Genomic DNA, 13,388 nt, shown 5'->3' with positions numbered 1-13,388 from the left:
AAATTTCATAAAGATCGGCCCAGTAGTTTAGTCTGAATCGCTCTACACACACACACAAACAGACAGACAGACAGACAGACACACACACATACACCACGACCCTCGTCTCGATTCCCCCCTCTATGTTAAAACATTTAGTCAAAACTTGACTAAATGTAAAAAGTATACAACGCAGCAGGCGGAGAATTTATCTGCAAAAGTCATTTTCTTCGGGAAAATCTTGCGATATACCTTGAGAAGTTCATGTGTGTTAATGAGCACACGCTGCGTTAGGGCGACACACTCCATTGAACACAGAAGTTATGAGCTATTTTTTCTCTTTATCAGCTGAAACCCGTCTCTCTCTCCCTCCCTCTAACCCCCCCCCCCCCTACCTTCTTCGTCCAAAAAGCACATACCTGCATCGGAGAATACATTATTTTAGTCGCTATAGTTGTGATAGATTACAGCTGGCAAGACAATCTCTCATATCCGGACCCCCCCCCCCCTCCCCCCCGCATTCCATAACCTATTCCATAAATATGGTAAGTTAACAACAACATGAATGCACAGAATTGCGGACATCATGTTCGAACATAAGTGAAAATTGGCTGAAGCAACTGAGTTGCTGAAAGGGCGTTTGAATAACAAATGCACCAAAAGGAAAACATGTTCCCATGTTGTAATCTTTTCATTTGTTCCTTCATTTGTTCCAGAAGGAAATCCCAATTGAAGAGCGCTTCATTTTGTCTCAGTGTATTTCCAGGAAAGTAAAGTCACACCGAAAAGCGCTCCTCTCAACAGACACATTCAGTTTGCATCGTTTATGCAGGTGTCACAGGGCACACAGCAAAGACGCGTCTCCACAAATCGGAGACAAAATCTTAGGACAGCGTTTCAGACATGTACGAGTACAGCTTTCTTGATGATTTAATGTTCAAGCCTTCTTCTCTTCAAGCTCAATTAGACCAAACAAAAAGAAAACCCCCAATAAAATCAAACACAAAACACACATGTCTGTCACGATACGAAATGTAGATTTGTTTCACACGTTCACACAATTATTTTCTTCAAAAAGCTGAAAGAAAACTAAAACAACAAAAACAAAGCAAAAAAACAAACCCACAAAAAAACCTTTTATGATACGAGATGCAGAATTTTCCAAACGTGCCCTAGGAAGGCGGAGGACAGTGCATACCAGGCCAGTTATAATGTCCAGATCTCTCCTGCATTATCAAGATATTCGAAGGTAAGTTCTCGCTGAAGAGCGTCAACAACTTGTCTTCGAGTAAACCATCAGCGCTGCCCACCCTGCTCGGCGCCAAGTGCGTCATGGAAACACACTCTCCCAGTTTTCATTTTCCTGCTGGGAGCGCTCCTGAAGAACACACCATTTCTGCTCGGCGCCAAGTGCGTCATGGAAACACAACTCTCCCAGTTTCCATTTTCCTGCTGGGAGCGCTCCTGAAGAACACACCATTTCTGCTCGTCGACAAATGCGTCATGGAAACACAACTCTCCCAGTTTCCATTTTCCTGCTGGGAGCGCTCCTGAAGAACACACCATTTCTGCTCGTCGACAAATGCGTCATGGAAACACAACTCTCCCAGTTTCCATTTTCCTGCTGGGAGCGCTCCTGAAGAACACCCATTTCTGCTCGTCGACAAGTGAAAGCACGTAGGGTACCTAGTAGTGACATGCTTTTCTGGACGATTCGCGAAATTTGGGCCCTTTTGTTGTTCAATGTAATGGAGAAATCATCGTCCACATGTGTTGACCAGTGACATTCTTTGTATGTTGTCACTCGGAGCGTATTTACAGCGAACTGTGTCGACGCACTCTGCTCTCCACAACCAGACCGTCTCAAGTTCATCTGTATTTTCCCACGCCTCCGGGCCACTGATCGTTAGCAAAAATCGTCGTCAAATCTGCACAATTCTATCACGGAGGAATTTTTTTTGTATTGCAAAATCACACCGCAGACGGTCTTTCTTCGACAAAAAAGATTGCTCGCTGGAGAATTTCGAGAGAACAGAACTTGTGTACCAGCTTTAGATTTTTCCATTGATAACATCAAAGACAAACAATAGGAAATGCGCCATTCCCACAAGGAAATCACAATCCTCAACAGTTAACTCATGTCCGATGATGACGATGCTGGAGTAGTCACCATTCTTTCAGTCATTCTTGCTGCCATCATCTCCCAAAAGCTCAGATCGACTCCACAAGAACATATTTTTCAAAAAGATCCACAGTTATACAGACTCTACACTTCCGATGGTGAAAATTCTGAACAGCCACCGTTACTTTCATGCTTGACTGCTTTCGTTAAGCCAAAACATTTGAACGAATCTGAGAAAAGCGCAGATCGACTCTGCAGTGAAATACTTTTGTTAACAAACCGTGGTTGGATCCTGCGAATCAAACAGTAAGGGATTTGAAGCAGTAATCGTACCTCACATCTTAGTCTTCATTATTTGCTACATGACAGATTTGATCTGTCAGAAAAAAACGCACAGAACAGACTTGTTTCACAGGGGAATACTTGCCCCCAAATCTGCGGTTACACTCATTGCATTTCTGTTGGTGAGGACACAGAAGCAGTCACCATATTTTCACTCTTGACTGCATGACAGAACCGATTTATTCAAGGAATGCACAGTGAAGACATATTTCACAGAGCAAAGCTTTCTTTAACCAGGGTTAGACCTTGCACGTCTGTTGGCGAGGAGACTGGAGCAGTCATCATACTTTCAATCTTTGATGCTTACATCAAAAAAGAACCGATGTATCGAGGGAAAAGCACAGTGTAGACCGAGCTCACTTTCCTCAACACTCCGCGGTAGATTGTGCATGTCCGCTGGTTAGGACTTCCGAGCATCTTGTTCACATTCTTGGCTTCTCATGACATTACAGAACCGATTTATTCGAGAGAGAAAAAGCAAAGTGTACGCCTAGTTTACTTGCCTCAACAGTCCGCGGTGGACTCTGCATGTCCGTTTGTCAGGATGGTGGGGTAGTCATCGTCCATGAACCCTACCTCTTCAGCATCTTTGCTGATGCCGTTCATCTCAGTGTCCTGGACGACAGCCGCCCCTTTCCCCTTGCGGTTGATCAACCGCTGGTACTCGTGATCGTCTTTGTCCCCGTGGTGAGCAAGTGATTCGTAGGCTGAGGCTGGTGAGCACGATTTCTTGTCCTCGGACTGTTTGCTGGCTGCTGATTGTGGCATGGATGGTGATGGCAGCGGTGGCAGAGGCTCTGTGGTTCTGTCCACGCTACCAGACACATCACAGCTAGTGCTATTGTTATCACCGTCATCTGTATTGGCTTTGGGGAGGTGGTGGTGGTGGTGGGGGTTGTTGCTTTGGGAGGAGGAGGAAGATGGGGCTGATGAACCAGAGGCCCCGCCAGTTAGTACGGCAGGATCGTCTTTAGTCAAACTGAGCACCGCCTCCTCTCCCGCCCCACCTTCACCCCCATCCTTCTTCCTGGCCTCGCCCTGCGTGACGTTGTAGTAGTCCGCGTCATCGGCCCCTGTGACGTCAGCAGCGCGAGACTGCTTGGACTCGACGACGGTCCGCTGCTGCCTGGACTCCCGCTCCAGGATGTCAGCCGTGCCTTGCAGCACCTCCTTGACGTTGCTGTCGTCAGTCGCGCCCCGCCCCCCTCCTCCGTCCCCCGCCCCTGCGCGTGACTCGTACGACGCGATGGGCGGGGCCGTGGCCTTGGTGAAGGGGTCCTCCTCCTTGAAGATGTCGGTGTAGCGGGGCAGGCCCGAGTCGTTGATCTCGGCGTACTCTGACTCCCCGCACACCTTGTTCTCCGTCTCCTCCTCGTCTTCTTCTGCCTCCGCCCCGCACCCCTTCTGACCATGCAGCTCTGATGACTCGTCTTGGTCTGGTGACAAAGGAGAGATAGTGGAATATATTTTCTCAGATTTGAGATAATAAAGTTAATTTGATTTGATTTGATTTGATTTGATTTGATACAGTAGTATAATTTGAGTTTATCATCTGTACAGGAGCGTATATAGGAAAGTAAAATCAAAGGTAATGGAAAAAGCACCTTGTTTTCTTTCTTAGGGGAATGGTTTGCTACATATGATTTTGTCTTGAGAACGTGGCTGACGTAGCTTACATGTATCGATATTGAGAAACTCATAGAAGTTTGTATATCCTTTACAGTATATCAATCCTTTTGAATTCTTTAAAAGTTCGAAAAGTTCGAAGGATCATGCCCCAAAACTGCATAGCATTTAATAAAAACTTGAAAAGAAGAGAATTTAAAAACAAAGATTAAGTGTAGGATGACGAATTGTGACTGCCTGAAATGTCTCACTGCCTCATTAAAAAGAGAGGGTGTTAGATTCACGTGTTTTGTCTGTATAACATAATTAGCAATACGTACCTTCAGCACTTGCATAGATGTGTCGTCTCTCCTCGCACAGCAGTGTACACCTGCAATCAAACACAAAGGTATGCAGATGCGGAACCACAGCAAGATTATAAGAGACGATTTTCGGAAATAACTCTGTCAGGATTTGCAAGCATTGTGGAAGAGTTGTTGTTAGCGGGGCGCAATTACCCCCTTCCGCTTGTAAATCCTGACAGAGTTATTTACGAAAAATTTCCATTACATAGCAGTAACGAAATGTCACTGAACTAAAACACCTGTTCGGGACAGATCACGAACATACAACCCGTGAAATATCAAACTCCACTAACACTGTTTTTGGTACAAAGCGAAAGGAGTCAAAGATAGACTGATGAGCTCGAACAAAATGATTGGGTGATTCTTGGCTGTTTTAGGTCCCAGCAAGCCCGGAGGCTCTTCTAACAGTATTTACACAGAGAAGTAGAATGATTTCCTCTCCAGCATATCCACCCACCCCATCCCGCCCCGCCTCACCCCCTACCTAGTGCCTAAAACAAGAAGAGCAAACGCTCGATCGAGTCACTTTCGCAGTTCTGAATATTATATGAGGCATCAGATGGACAGGAAGAAATTGCTATTCACAACACAATGAGTCACGTTCACATAAAATTTGAGCCCGGTCACTTTTATAGTTTCCGAGAAAAGCCCAACGTTAAGTTGTGTGTTGCTGAACAGAAAAGGCTAGTTATCTCCCTTGTTTTTCTGATAACGTTCGTAAAAGGCTACAGATGTAAATACTTTGATGTAAAGAATAATCCTACAAAGTTTCAATCACATCCGATGAACTTTGTCAAAGATATAAAATGTCTAATTTTTCCTTTGACGCTGACCTGTGACCTTGAAAAAGGTCAAAGGTCAACGAAACCATCGTTAAAGTGTAGAGGTCATTGGAGGTCACGACTAAACAAAATATGAGCCCGATCGCTTTGATAGTTTCCGAGAAAAGTCCAACGTTAAGGTGGTGTCTACGGACGGCCGGCCGGCCGGACGGCCGGCCGGACAGACTAACACTGACCGATTACATAGAGTCACTTTTTCTCAAGTGACTCAATAACGTGTATATATATTTTCTGCGCTTTGTGTCAGCACTGTTTGTGTGTGTGTAAATAGTATTGTTGACACGTTTTTATATAGAAGCCTATTGTGGTTCTTGTGCCTGGGCTGTGTATTGGATTGTCATTGTATGCCTGCATTATTAGTTGTCAGTAATTATTACATGTGCTGATTGTTCTCTTTGCCTGCGCGCGTATAGTATGTTGGTTATGTTTGGTCATAGTATGTTTGTTTATGTTTGGTCGTTATTTTTGCCTGTGCGTGTATTGTATGTTTGGTCGTTTTCTTTGCCTGTGCATGTATAGTTTGTTGGTTATGTTTGGTCGGTTTCTTTGCCTGTGCGTGTATAGTATGCTTGGTCGATGTATGTATTGTAAAGCGCTAAGAGTAGACATTTTTCTAGAATAGCGCTATAAAAGTTTGCATTATTATTATTATTATTAGAAGGAAATAAACCCATCAAGTTTTTGACCCTTTGCCTACAGCAATTAACATGTTCTACTTATTTACAGTGTACGGGCACAAGGATGCTTTCATATGAAAGTAAAAACATGAGAATGCCGACTCAGCAGACCAGTGAAACAAGGAACTGAAGATTGTTGTACTGACAGCTTCTTTTTCTAACAGATTTAAAAAAAAAATTCAGACATAATCAATTACCATCTAATAAACCTAAAATATAACAAAACAGTTGCGATATAAGCTACATTAGCATGCGACAGTTTTGTGGAGACTGCTGAAAAGAAAGGGACAAAAAACATTAAATTTGAGTTGTGAACATTATTGTGTAATATAATAAAATATTATCCAATACTGACTGTTTTTTCTTGCGACACAGACTGATGCTGATGACGAGGATGAGAACGAAGAGAGCGGCGGCCGTGGACCCCAGAACGATGGCTAGAAACTTCTCGTCAGACACGTCCAGTCCTGATGCCTCAAGGCCGTTAGCTGTAAAATACAAGACATGCTTTCAAAAACACTGATGAAAATGCAAACTTTTCAAAAACACTTATGAAAATGAAACGAACGGACAAACGAACAACAGCAAGAATCACACAAACACAAACGAAGCTAATGAACACTTACTTTTGTAAGTGCGACGAATGACACCAAAAAGAACAACGCAAACACAAACGTAACAAATGAACATTTAATTTATTAACTGCGAAATGACCATTGTTGCGGTACACTTACGGTGAAATTGTCATTGTTGTAGTCAAGAGATAAGTGTGACCAGACGCGTTTCCATTATTTTCAAGTAACCGCAAATCTTTCCTCAAACTTATTTTGCACTGGGCAAGCAAGTTTATACTTCAGCTGATACCACCACTGGCCATGAATGATGTTTGTTTGTGTTAGTTTTGCGTATATATATACTTATTGTCCAGGTAGAACTTTTTTAAATGAATTCGGGCTGCTATCTCTTGGGTAAGCGTGCATCGATGAAGTCATGCGCTACCCAGTCTGCATTTATTTTAACGAATAAAGGTTCTCTGGACACGGTATGGCTGTTTAAAGAGGCAGGCCAAAGCAGAATTATTTCCGGGATCCCCACCCAGCTTACCTTCCGCTTCTTTGCACTTGGTGTCTCCCTCACAGCAGACTTTGGTCATGCGATACGTGACTACCTTTTGTGACGGCAGGTCCACAAGGTCCATTCTGTAACACACACAAATCACAAGATATTTAGAGAGAGGTGTTCAGATAATTGGGCGTAAATGAGCCAAAATAACCACAGAGACAAGATTCACGCGGTAGGGGAGCACTCAAACAGATTTCCCTTCTGGCAGAAATCAGCTGCAGAAAAATCTTCTAGATATATGAATGCAAACGATTGAAGCTGCTTGAAGAAAGAGAGAGAGAGAGAGAGAGAGAGAGAGAGAGAGAGAGAGAGAGAGAGAGAGAGAGAGAGAGAGAGAGAGAGAGAGAGAGAAAGAGAGATAGAGAGATAGAGAGATATAGAGAGAGATATATATAATGCAAACGATTGAAGCTGCTTGGAGAAAAGCTGAGAGAGAGAGAGAGACTGGAGAGAGAGAGAGAGAGAGAGAGAGAGAGAGAGAGAGAGAGAGAGAGAGAGAGAGAGAGAGAGAGAGGATGTAGGGGGGGGGGGGGCAATGGAATCAGTCGACACAGAATGTTTACAATTTGTGTATCATCAGCGAACCAATCCTGATTTTCATGTAGTAAGAAAGCAAACATCCCCCTCTCCCGGCATCTCGGATTTTAGCTTCTTTTCTTCTGTACCTCCAAAACTCCAGTCAATATTGAGAGATGATAAACTATACACACACATTGCAGCGAACCAGAATACTTTCAGCGCATTGATGGTACACCTTATACCTCCTCCGACGCCCACAACCACACCCCCTTTCACCGGCAGAAAAAAATTATCCTCACCTGAGGAGGGCTCCCAACCCGCTCATCCTGCCCATACCCAAACTCTGCCCAGGACCAAAAATGAAAAAGAAAGGCAATTCGTAAATGTAAAATTAGCAGCATTCTTGTACCAGAACAAACACAGATCCATGAGCCCAAAATCATCACCACACAGACCTGAACTACTGACGAGTCTCGACAGAAACTGAAAGCACTGCGCCACGACCCCACAACGCCGACAGCGCTGGAGACGAAGACACGGGTAGCTCGTGCTGTTCCACTCCAGGAAATATTTGTCAGAAGTCAGAGAATCCCTTTTTCATTCACCCGACAAACCCATTCCAGACGTGCGTACCCCACTGCAGCAGAGCGGGGGATCATCAGCCCAGCAATGTAAATGGGGTACACATGCAAACGGAAGCAAGACACCCTGGGGTAGGGTTGCAGAGAGAGAGAGAGAGGGAGAGAGGGAGAGAGAGAGAGAGAGAGAGAGAGAGAGAGGGGGGAGAGATAGAGAGAGAAAGGGAGAGAAAGGGAGAGAGAGAGAGAGAGAGAGAGAGAGAGAGAGAGAGAGAGGTATGACTTGGACTGATTTAGTAGTATTTCTGAGAGACTTGTGTTCAGATTCCATGCCCACGGGTCTCTTTATTGTCGTGTGCATGTGTGGGTGGGAAGGGGCAGCTAGAGTGCAAAAGGGGCGTAAAGAATAAAGGGTATGGGTACAAAGAAAGGCCGTGGTGGTAACGATAAGTCAAACTACATGTACAGATACTACAAAAATAAAACAAACAAGCATAGAAAAACAAACAAAACAAAAATAATTCAGGGTTTCTGCGTGTGTTTTATAACTCGACTGAGTTGAATACATCAATATATTCTTGTTCTTTATTCTGCAAGTACTGCACTGCTGTAACTTAGGCTTCCAAGAGGAAGTTTATAAAGATGAACATTGGGTTATCATTCTCAACGAATACACGGACATACAAATAACAATGGCTTTCTCGAATACTCTCAACCTACACATAACATTCCGTTAAAACCTTTCAGATTTCAAAGAGAGCATGAACAAGAACAAGAACAAGAAGAACAAGAACAACATCAAAGATCTATCTCTGACTTTCCATTTTCATCCTCTCTCTGCTCTTCACACATTTTCCAGTCCCTCCCCTGACTCAGATAATACAGGTATGACTGGAAACCTCTCACTTTGATTCGTGTGGATATAAATGTGAACGACTTCCATTAGCACCTAGCCTCCATCCACGGAGACATGGAAATTTATACATTAGACAAGAAGGAAAAAGATAACACCCAAAGTGTTAAGTCTTTGCCGAGGGAAACATAAACTGGTATGTATTTTGCAACGGACCGACTCTCCGTCTTTCTCTGTCTGTCTGTCTCTCTCTGCCCCACATCTCTCTCTCTATCTCTCTCCGACTGAGACTGACTGTAAGAAATGTCCATCTGGATCCTATTACGCTGCCATTGTTAGGTTATTTAGTTTTCGACATCTCTCTCAATCTGTCTCTGGTTGTCTGTCTGTCTGTCTGTCTCTCTCTGTGCAGCGTCTACTGCGTCGACTAGATTGGCCGAATACCACTTATAAACGGAGAGCCTTCGTGTAATAATGAGTGACAAACCCACCTGCTCTTAATATTACCGCATAAGAAAAACAAACAACCAAAATTCTCAAAATTAAAGAACAAAATAGATAAGAAGATAGAAACATGAAAAAGCATTCCCAACTAAATCAAACACGGACGAGCAGAAAAGGAAGAAGAAAAATCCTTGAAGCAGATAATAAGAGATAGAAAGCGAAAGAGATAGAGAGAGCTTTAAGAAAAAAGACAAAGTGCAGCATAAAACTTAAAGCCGGTGTAACGCTCCATCACTCGAAGCGGCACGCGGCAAGGAATAAATCTCCCCCACGAGGCTGGCACTTTAATCTTGACGAGTTGAGCAACTCACGCTAGAGACTTACAGAGACAGAAAAAGCTTACAGAAGAAGGTCAAGGATTAAAGAACACACCTGCAAGCCACTAAAGTCTCTCCGTCACATTTGGAAGTGAAGTTTGCTGTCGAAGTCTTACGCAAAAACTGTTGTTCTTTATAGTTGGTTGTATAACATACACACACATGCACGTACGCACGTACGAACGCATGCACACACACACACACACACAAACACACACATCCCCACACACTCTCATACACACACACACACACACTCACACTCACACTCATACACACACACTCACCCCCCCCCACACACACACGAGAAAGAGAAATATTTGGAAATATACTGTTCAAAAAAAGAAACGCATAGCTTGTAATATTTGGTTAATTTAGTTATATGGCTACAAGGATATCCACCAAACTGCAGAAAATGTTTATCTGGTCGTCGACCTTTCGTTCATTGCCACAAGTGAGCTCTGCACGTGACGCATGCGTTATCAGTGGCTACAATGTCAAAATTGCTCATTTGGCATGACCACTCGTCATGCTTCAGTGTAATCTCGTGAAACTCGGGGAATATTGAGCTCTCACCATGTCTTCCAAAACCCATAAAAGCGGATTGTTCGCCACAAAGAAATCAGACGACAATTCAGCGACGAAAGATGGCCCGATTGAGCAGAGAAGACCGCCAAATTGCATTGGGTCGTTTACAAGCAGGCCAAAGTCAAAGTGCAATCGCCAGGCACTTCCACGTGTCCCAGAGCACCATCAGTAGACTGTGGGTCAGGTTTCAAGCCACTGGCTCCGTTGCTGACTTGGCACGAGCGGGAAGACCAAGGGCGACAACTGCTGCTCACGACCGCTTCATACGGCTCCGCCACCTCCGGAATCGTTTCCTGTCGGCCTCCTCTTCTGTCCAGGCACTCCCCGGGCCACACCGATTATCGGACCAGACCGTGCGGAACCGCCTGCATGAAGCTGGTTTGAGAGCTCGCAGACCTCACAGAGGAGCTGTCCTCACCCGCCGCCATCGCCAGAACCGAGTGCAGTGGGGCAACCAGCACCTTCGCTGGACCGTCCGGAATCACTGGAGACACGTGTGGTTCAGCGACGAGTCCTACTTCCTGCTCCAGCGACATGATGGTCGGAGGAGGGTCTACCGGAGAGTAAACGAACGTTACGCGCCCAACTGTGTGGATGAGGCTCCCGTTCATGGTGGTGGAGGCGTCATGGTGTGGGGGGCGATCAATACCGCTGGAAGGAGCACCTTGGTGCACGTCCAAGGGCGCATAACTGCCCAGCGATACGTGGAGGAAATTCTGCGCCCACACGCCCTTCCTCTTCTGGCTGACCAGGATGCCATTTTCCAGCAGGACAACGCTCGCCCGCACACAGCACGACTCACCACCCAGTTCCTCACCGACCACCATGTCCAGGTGCTTCCCTGGCCATCCATGTCGCCAGACATGAACCCGATAGAACACCTCTGGGATGAATTGGACAGACGTGTGCGCAGGCGAGAAGAAGCGCCGGCAAATCACCGCGATCTATTGCAGGCACTTCAGGAGGAGTGGGACACCATCCCACAGCAAGATATCCGGCATCTGATCCAGTCCATGCCCAGAAGGTGCCGGGCAGTTGTTGCTGCTCAAGGCAGTCACACCCCCTACTGACTTGACAGCCTCGGCACCCAATCGTATTGATTGACTGATTGATTTGAAGATGCAAATGAACTGTGTGTGCATTCAACTGTGTCCATACCAAATTTCAAACAAATAATCTAAATATTGGATTTTCTGTTAATTTTTTCGAAAAATAAAACAAATTTGGCAAGTAGCAACTATGCGTTTCTTTTTTTGAACAGTATAATTCGAACAGCCATAAACCTTCCAGTAACGAATGCACATGTATCCCACACAAGTCCGTCCTCCGTCGTGTATGTTATCGCAGGTTCGCTTTTAAACTTCTTCAATAGCATATTCCTCTGACGTTTCAGGAGGTTAGCTGTTCCAATTTTGACAAGGAGAGAGAGAGAGAGAGAGAGAGGGGGGGGGGGGGGGGGGCGAGAAGGCGGGACTGGTAGAAGGGTGTGGGTAAGTGTGTGATGTGCACGAACGACTGATCGCACAGATTCTCTGCAGATTTGTGCCAGAAAAAAACGAACACGGAAAGTTCTCATTAGAACAAGAAAAGCAAGTCATTTACAAGGAACAAGAAACGTCGGGTTTTCTAAGAATGCTGGCATGGAAAACCGAATGAATGATGAGAATGCATGCACTTTTTCTCCTTTAAAAAAAACCTGGTGGGCTAAACATTAGAAGAAAAGAAACAAATAAATAAATAAATAGACATAAAAAAGAAGGACAAAAAATAGATTGAAAGGGAAAAATCGGAAAGAGAAAAATTGGAAATTATCTGCAAACTTCCACGACGGTATCCTGTAAAGATACTTCAATACGGCAAAAACACAACAAAAACAAATAGGCTGACTTAAAAAGAAACCCCCCCTCCACACACACATACACACACACACACACACACACACACACACACACACACACACACACACACACACACACACATACAGAAATCAATCCTTCCCAAACCCCCCAACCCCAACCCCAAAAGATTTCACAAAAAGTTCGAAAACAATAAAACTACGAGAGCTGCTAAACGCACATAATTTGAAGAAAAACGAGGACGAAAAAGACACTTTCAGGCTGACAGGAAGAGAAGCAATTCGAGTAATTAGCGGAAGCATGGGGAAACCTGACACACTTCAGGCTAAGCGTCTGGAAAATTTGCAAGATTTTAGTGGCCTTGAATCCACCCCCTTACCTCCCCCACCTCTAACCCCTCTCCTCCCACCCCTACCCCTTCCAAACGTTGCTTACATCTTCCTCTTCACCAAATAATCGACAAAGCCTCCGAAAAAAAAATCAGAAGACAGAGAAAGATGGGAAGCTAGTTTGTTTTCAGAGCAGGTCCAGGTTTATGCGTGTTCTCGGGCTGTTTGTTATTGCTTGTACACCGGTGGCCCCCCGCTCCTAGACAAGACACTTCGCCCGGCAGTGAGAAGAAATAAGCGCAGGTAAAGACGTAAAACATTTGTCTTTGCCGTCTTTTACGAAGAGCAGATGTTACGGGACCGAATTACTGACACCTACACGGGTGGTGTGGTTTTAGACAACGACACTGATAGCGTTGACTCAAATCAGCTTATATACGCTTTTGGGGATTTTGATGTTCAACAGAATGGACAAGTGTGAGAATCCAATTGAACCAGAGTATCCCGACACAGCACCGACTTTCCTTGACGGTGTGGTTTCACTGGAAATGATTTTGACGGCGTTGATTGCATATAAGTTTACTCTTAGGGAATTTCATGTTTTGGTCGAATCTTTGCGGAAATCCACCGTAGAGTTCTGGTAAGCCGAAAAATCCCAGTACAGGACCAAATTACTGACACCTATATGATCGCGCGGCTTCAGAAAACGATCAGTTTTGATGGCGTTGACTTTTAATCGGTTTACGCGGTGGGATCTTGATGTTCAAATAGAATCTTCAAGTTGCGGAAATCC

At 44.7% G+C, this 13,388-nt stretch overlaps 1 protein-coding gene and 1 long non-coding RNA gene across 2 annotated transcripts in view; both read right to left on the bottom strand.

Moving 5' to 3' along the window:
- Nucleotides 1-499: 499 nt before the first annotated feature.
- Nucleotides 500-13,388, bottom strand: part of LOC138963143 (uncharacterized) — a 94,099-nt gene continuing 81,210 nt past the window's right edge. Inside the window, exons 4-7 of the mRNA XM_070335180.1 lie at nt 7,037-7,131; nt 6,288-6,420; nt 4,390-4,439; nt 500-3,879 (exon numbers count right to left, since the gene is read on the bottom strand). Of these exons, the coding sequence (XP_070191281.1) occupies nt 2,948-3,879; nt 4,390-4,439; nt 6,288-6,420; nt 7,037-7,131 (1,210 nt within the window). The 3' untranslated portion in view covers nt 500-2,947. The remainder of the gene's footprint in view (nt 3,880-4,389; nt 4,440-6,287; nt 6,421-7,036; nt 7,132-13,388) is intronic.
- On the bottom strand, nt 5,642-5,907 carry LOC138961413 (uncharacterized). Its single transcript, XR_011454180.1, has 2 exons — nt 5,761-5,907; nt 5,642-5,724 (listed from the first exon to the last, which is right to left on the bottom strand). It is a non-coding gene; the product is annotated as an uncharacterized lncRNA (long non-coding RNA).

Source organism: Littorina saxatilis, linkage group LG1 (assembly GCF_037325665.1).
Source record: "Littorina saxatilis isolate snail1 linkage group LG1, US_GU_Lsax_2.0, whole genome shotgun sequence".
NCBI lineage: Eukaryota > Metazoa > Mollusca > Gastropoda > Littorinimorpha > Littorinidae > Littorina > Littorina saxatilis.
The sequence above is the reverse complement of the archived record's forward strand: the minus strand, read 5'-3'. Positions and strand labels throughout refer to the sequence as shown.